Source organism: Salmo salar, chromosome 13 (genome assembly GCF_965601325.2).
Source record: "Salmo salar chromosome 13, fSalSal1, whole genome shotgun sequence".
In the NCBI taxonomy this organism is placed as follows: Eukaryota; Metazoa; Chordata; class Actinopteri; order Salmoniformes; family Salmonidae; genus Salmo; species Salmo salar.
The window spans coordinates 103,954,401-103,961,525 of NC_138303.1; the positions used below are offsets into that span (position 1 = coordinate 103,954,401).

At 45.3% G+C, this 7,125-nt stretch overlaps 1 protein-coding gene across 1 annotated transcript; it reads right to left on the bottom strand.

The window, feature by feature from the left end:
- Positions 1 to 2,199: 2,199 nt before the first annotated feature.
- On the bottom strand, positions 2,200 to 6,800 carry LOC106568448 (notch-regulated ankyrin repeat-containing protein A). Its single transcript, XM_014138789.3, has 2 exons — positions 6,643 to 6,800; positions 2,200 to 6,467 (listed from the first exon to the last, which is right to left on the bottom strand). Exon 2 carries the CDS (start codon positions 5,950 to 5,952, stop codon positions 5,614 to 5,616), a length of 339 nt encoding a protein of 112 aa, XP_013994264.1. The 5' UTR covers positions 5,953 to 6,467; positions 6,643 to 6,800; the 3' UTR covers positions 2,200 to 5,613.
- Between the last annotated feature and the right edge of the window lie 325 nt (positions 6,801 to 7,125).

The following is a 7,125-nucleotide window of genomic DNA, read 5'->3' on the forward strand; positions in this document are numbered from 1 at the left end:
GGCGAGAGAGAGAGAGAGAGAGAGAGACCGCCAGACAAAATGTCAAAAATATAAAACAATTAGAGTGTGTCATTTCCCCAAATTTGAAACCCTTATTCAAGGATTCAAAGACCTCTCTGATGAGGATAGGCTACCCGTCCTGTTGGGAGGACGCAGAGAGCTGTGTGTTGGCAGAGCACTACATTGCTGCCTGCCATAAGTTGAGGGACAGTGTTCTGACAGACCAATAAACCTGCACATGTCCTCTACTGTATTATTATTGTTATTGTTGAATATATGGTTATTTTGACCCTTGGTTATTGTTGTTACTGTTGTCCCGTTGACAATATTTGATTCTCATTTTTTATTTATTTTTATATTGTAAATATCCAAAATAAGCTTTGGCAATATGTATATTGTTACGTCATGCCAATAAAGTGAATTGAATTGAATTGAGAGAGGGAGAGAGAGAGAGACCGCCAGAAGGAGAGAGAGAGGGAGAGAGAGAGAGAGAGGGAGACCGCCAGGAGAGAGAGAGGGAGACCGCTAGGAGAGAGAGAGAGAGGGAGACCGCCAGGAGAGAGAGAGGGAGAGAGAGACCGCCAGAAGGAGAGAGAGAGAGAGACCGCCAGAAGGAGAGAGAGAGAGAGAGACCGCCAGAAGGAGAGAGAGAGAGAGACCGCCAGGAGAGAGAGAGAGAGAGAGAGAGAGAGAGAGAGAGAGAGAGAGAGAGAGAGAGAGAGAGAGAGGAGACTGCCAGGAGAGAGAGAGAGAGAGAGAGAGAGGGAGACTGCCAGGAGAGAGAGAGAGAGAGGGAGACTGCCAGGAGAGAGAGAGAGAGAGAGGGAGAGAGAGACCGCCAGAAGGAGAGAGAGAGAGAGAGAGACCGGCCAGAGGGAGAGAGAGAGCGAGACCGCCAGAGGGAGAGAAAGAGCGACCGCCAGAGTGAGAGAGAGAAAGAGCGACCGCCAGAGGGAGAGAGAGAGCGCGAGACCGACAGGGAGCAAAAGAGGGAAACAGACAAGAGTGCCCAGGGGGTTAATACGAGAGAAGAGGAATAGTGTTGCAGAGCCAGAGAGTTGAGCTAGGGACCTTCCTCAGACTACACACACACAGAGAGAGAGAGAGAGAGGGTAACATAAAACCTGCACACACTGGGGAGGGGACCCAGCCTTCTATAAACCAGAACTACCCACAATCATGTGCGTGGCTCTTTTATCCAGCATGTGAAAAGATGAGGCTGACTGAATAACAAATGGAGAGAATGGGGATCCGGATGGCCTGGGAGAGGGGGAAGAGGGGATCTGGGCTAGCCTGGGAGAACGGGAGAGAGGAGGGGAGAGGGGGAAGATGGGATCTGGGCTAGCCTGGGAGAACGGGAAAGAGGAGGGGAAAGAGGGGATCTGGGCTAACCTGGGAGAACGGGAGAGAGGAGGGGAGAGGGGGGAAGAGGGGATCTGGGCTAACCTGGGAGAACGGGAGAGAGGAGGGGAACTGGACTAGCCTGGGAGAACGGGAGAGAGGAGGGGAGAGGGGGAAGAGGGGATCTGGGCTAGCCTGGGAGAACGGGAGAGAGGAGGGGAGAGGGGGAAGATGGGATCTGGGCTAGCCTGGGAGAACGGGAAAGAGGAGGGGAAAGAGGGGATCTGGGCTAACCTGGGAGAACAGGTAAGAGGAGGGGAGAGGGGGAAGAGGGGATCTGGGTTAGCCTGGGAGAACGGGAAAGAGGAGGGGAGAGGGGGAAGAGGGGATCTGGGCTAACCTGGGAGAACGGGAGAGAGGAGGGGAACTGGACTAGCCTGGGAGAACGGGAGAGAGGAGGGGAGAGGGGGAAGATGGGATCTGGGCTAGCCTGGGAGAACGGGAAAGAGGAGGGGAAAGAGGGGATCTGGGCTAACCTGGGAGAACAGGAAAGAGGAGGGGAGAGGGGGAAGAGGGGATCTGGGCTAACCTGGGAGAACGGGAGAGAGGAGGGGAACTGGGCTAGCCTGGGAGAACGGGAGAGAGGAGGGGATCTGGGCTAGCCTGGGAGAACGGGAGAGAGGAGGGGAGAGGGGGAAGATGGGATCTGGGCTAGCCTGGGAGAACGGGAGAGAGGAGGGGATCTGGGCTAGCCTGGGAGAACGGGAAGGGGTCTGTGCCCGTCACCATTCTTCTCTATGGGTAATGGGGGCTGGGACTGCCTGGGGGTAGGGAAAAACAAACATGCATAGACACACAGAGTTTAAAGATTTTTTTTACTGGCTTGTACACAAACGTACAAAAATATTACAGCACTCATTTTCTCAACACACATCATGATCACAGTGTTACAAACGTTCAAAAACAAAATACAGAACAAAAACAAGAAAACCCAAAATGAAAACACCATGGAACTTCAGCATCAATCATTAAACTCAGACATTTGTTTTTGTTTCGCTCGAAAAAAAGCAAAATGAAAACAGAACATGCCCCCCCCCCAAAAAAATTAAAAAACGTCAGCACTTTCTCTCATTCATTTACACCTATCCAGTCGTCCTCTCTCGGGCCATAAATGTTATGACACTTGAGTAGAACAACCATATGCTGTGCAATTTTTTTTGTAACAATGATCTTACCATCAAATGTATTTTTCCCCTTTCATAACAACAGGAGGGAGGCAGCACTTCAGAAAAGAAAGTGCTCCAAGATATTTCAGCATATTATATATATACAGTACCAGTCAAAGGTTTGGACACGCCTACTCATTCCAGTGGTTTTCTTTATTATGTTTTTTACACCTACCCTTGAATGAGTGGTGTTGTCCAAACCTTTGACTGGTACTGTATATAAACACATACCCGATCACAAAGATTCAAACAATCTTTGCCTTAACACAATGTTTCACAAAGTTAACACACAAAACATTACAGCCTGGAGTTGTTTTTATACAATAGTATTTTGTTGTGTTCCTTTTTTTTTTCTATTCGGAAAAACAATACAATTTGACTTGATAAAAAGCCAACTTAATCAACAACAGTCAGTGCAATATTTAAAATATATATATATACATACATATATATAAAAAATATCAGGTTTAAGACAAGCGATGCATATTTTTTTTGTTCCGCTAATAACAATCTATTCTTGATGTTTCTTTCTAATCGCTTTAGTTTGCTTTTCCAGGTACATGGAAGGACAGTCCTTAATCCCTTGTGTCTCTCCTTATTGTAGGGAGGGAAAACCCCCAGTTGCAAACATAAAGCCACACACTCGAGGAGAGGAGCAGGCCACACACTCGAGGAGAGGAGCAGGCCACACACTCGAGGAGAGGAGCAGGCCACACACTCGAGGAGAGGAGCAGGCCACACACTCGAGGAGAGGAGCAGGCCACACACTCGAGGAGAGGAGCAGGCCACACACTCGAGGAGAGGAGCAGGCCACACACTCGAGGAGAGGAGCAGGCCACACACAGGCCAGGGAAGGGGAACACAGCTCAACTCACTCAGCAAACAACAGTCAGATGAATGCAGCACACACAGACATATATACACATACATTCATTCATGCACGCATGTGCACACACACACACAGGGATTTTCATTGAATGACTGTGATGCTATCAGATATTTGTCTTTCACTTACTGTTGGCCATTGAGTAAAATCAAATATAAAACATACAAGCAGCATTGAAACAAACATTAGGGTGCCATGACTTTCAAAATGCAGCAGGCAGTTTAAACCATTTGTTTTATTATATATATATATCCTGCAATAGTCATGTAGATGTTAGTCATCATAACATGACAGTAATAAAATGTTTTTACTGCTCAGTAGTAACTATTTCTGAGCCTCAACTCCTGCAGTCACCCGGACAGGCACCAGGGGGCGTAAAAGGCTCTGCATTTTGTGCAATAAAACTTCCTGCATTTATAAGTCAGGCAATAAAATGCAATTTTTGTGACTAAATAGAAACTTCAAACAGAATGACTATATAATGCATAAAAATAAAAAAAATAAAAAAATAGGCAATGTGTGTTTGCAACCATACCTTTACAGAAAGGCAAAAAAAACGCTTTGCTTGTCAGATTAAAGTTTGGTTGTAGTGTGGGAAATAAATGAATACCAGATGATGATAAGAAACAGGCTTGATTAATATGAAATAGACATTATTGCTTTGCAGAAGAAACACCATAGTTGTCTCCTAGCCTATATCACTGGGTTGAATAACATTGGCTTGGGGCCTACTGCTAAAATAACTTAGTTAAAATGTCTGTGTGGGTATGAGCATTATTTTGGCCTATAGACAGGCTTGGGGATAGGCTAGATCAGCGGTCCCCACCCAGGGGTACTAGGACCCCTGGGTGTTCTTGGCCTATCCACAGGGGGTACTTCAGGTACAGTAACCTGAAACGGTTGGGAACCACTGTGCTAGAGGATGTGTGGGACTCCCCATACTGGAGTGTTGTGGAGTGAGCAAGAGTCCAATGTTTTTGAATACTTTACAGTCGAGGTAGTTGGCAAAGAAAACCAAACAACAAGTTAATGAGGGACAAAGAAGAGTCTCTCTTTAGGTAGGTCAAATTTAGGCTTATTGTGACATGGGGTCTCCACACAGGATAGTTTATACTATGATAAGCATAGAGTCTGAAGCAGCTTTATAAGTCACCCTAAATATTCTTAAACGTAACAGATTTGATAAGAATAACCACAGAATATTCAAAATGCATCTTGTCAATGTACCTTCATAAATAGAACCCAGCCTGTATTCACACTGATGACCAGGGTGCTGTTCGTTAAAATACTGAAAGGAGATTAAAGTGAATTCCAAATGCCACTTTCCTGACGTTTTGATACAAAGCGAAAGCAGCGGTTTATATCACATTAACCATTGACACTGCGGTCGCACTGGCCTGAAAAGACATTGATACATGCCAGCAGCCTGCTCGAAGAAGGCAGGGCGCATTTAGCTACTTTTATTATAAAGAAACAAAGTAAAGCTATTGTGTAAAGTACTTAACAACATTAAGTCAATAGTTGTTACAATGATTACACATCTGGAAATGCCAGTTGGGTATATATATATAGTCCTAATAATGCTGCTCTTTGAAATAGATCAAATCCTATAATTTAAAAAAGACATTATAGCCAAATACAGGATGGCCTTCATTTCCCGTGTTCACCTTTTCTTCCCTTTCATATATTCCAGCATGCAGCCACAGCAACAAGTGCCATCTTTTAGTATAGAAAATCATTTAAAAGGGTCCTACAAGTGACCACCGCAGCTACAGGTCGACACCTCAATACGAAGCCCAATAAAGAAGTGTTTCAATGTAACCGCGACAAAAAATATAGAAAGTCTATCGCTGCGTAAAACTAGGCTGCTATCAGGTCTCGGGACCCAAACACTGGCTTAGTTATTTTATACGTCCCAATCTATTATACACGTTCAAGGAAAAAGCTTTAGTACCAACCCACCAAAATGGCGTTTTTTTTTATGCTGAAGCGGATACAAGAACCATGTGGTGTTCGACTCACGAGTGAGACCCCCGTTTGGTTTTGATGAAAGGGAAGTTACTGTGTTTTGTAGGCTATAATTTGGCACAACTATAGATCGAAACGCTAATTTACAAGAGCCTGGCTTTCCGTGTGTTTACCTGACAGCAGTGTAGCAGATCACCGTGCACCAGAGGAGTACTTTGCCTTAGTGATGAGGTATAGGACTATGTCTTGGTGTCCTCCAAAAGCGGCAATGTGTAAGGCACTCCACCCTTCCCTGTTCGCCAATCTTATATCGGCTCCAAATTTCACCAGCAGTTTTACAAGTTCGAGATTCCCGTCGATGACTGACTGATGCAACGCCGTCTGTCCTTCGGGCCCGAAGGAGTTGACATTGAATTCGCAGTTTGTCATGTTCTGGAGCAACGAGTGAAGTTCCTTTGTGTTGCCTTGCTTCACCGCCTCTTGGAAAACGATCTGAGGCGCAGAGCAAGTTGATACATTCCCTTGACTCATGGTGAAACCGGGATTTAGAGACAGATCCTGTGCCTTTCTATGTGATAGTCACTGGTTGAGTCTCTGGTGTTGGAATACTGCCCAAATACTGGATTAATATCAGTCGTAAGGCACTTTAAAAACGTGTATACTATAGATATGATAAAACCACTAATATCCCAAAATGGACATAGACAAAATAACACACTTGGTGTGCAAAAGATTAAAGGTTGCGAAATCCAACTCCCTACAAAGTGTGTTTATAAGAGATCCAAGTGTCGCAAGGTGTCGTCTCCCTCTCTTCCCCTCCTTCGTTACTAGCAGCAACAGGTAGTATATGCTATGGAGCAGAGATGGAGCAGAGCGACTGTTGAAACTTTTCTTCTGTAGGTATTCTGGAAGAAGGGCCACGGTATCGTTATCTCCAAACAAGGTGAATAAAATGCAGTTGAATCTGGGCAGGTTGGTTCTTCTTGTGATTTTCCCCTCTTGCCTGCAGGATCCTGGAGCCGCCTCAGTTCATCTGGCAAGGGTGGCTGTGTGAGACAGGTAGGATACACGTAAGTGCACTGAACAATATTCCCCAACGGTTACATTCCAACGTCTACATCAAAAACACTTTTATTCACACTTTAAAGAATACGGTTGAGATACAATTCCCGATAACTATTATGTTATGATTAAAATAGAAAACATGTGGGTACTACTTGCCTGTGACAATTGGACGGGTCCTGGCGACGACGTAGTATGAAATTCCCCCGCGTGCCCCGTGCTTCGCGTCCTTCGTGCGATCCCAGTGAGTCTCTGCTCTGCAGTGCGCGCGACGGGGATATTTTACGCGTCCTTTATTTGCATGACAATAGTATTCCATAGAATCAACTCTTGTGAAATGGGCGGAAACGGAGCGAGGTAATTGGCTACTGAGTCCATTTGGGGAGGGTCCACAAGTGTGAAACCTTAGAGTAAGGCGTGGTCTCGTGGAAACAAATGTGTTATAGAAATAAAACCAAGCGGCATCTATAAAATTGACAATTTTACTCCCTCGCGTGAGAGACGGTGACTCAAGGGAAGATGGTGTTGAAGGAGTCATAAACGACATCGTGAAAAAATGCAGAGAAAAGCAATATAATGTTGTTTAGGAGAGCAGCGGATCCACGGGATTAGCAGGAGTATTGCGCATGGAGCCATAATGCA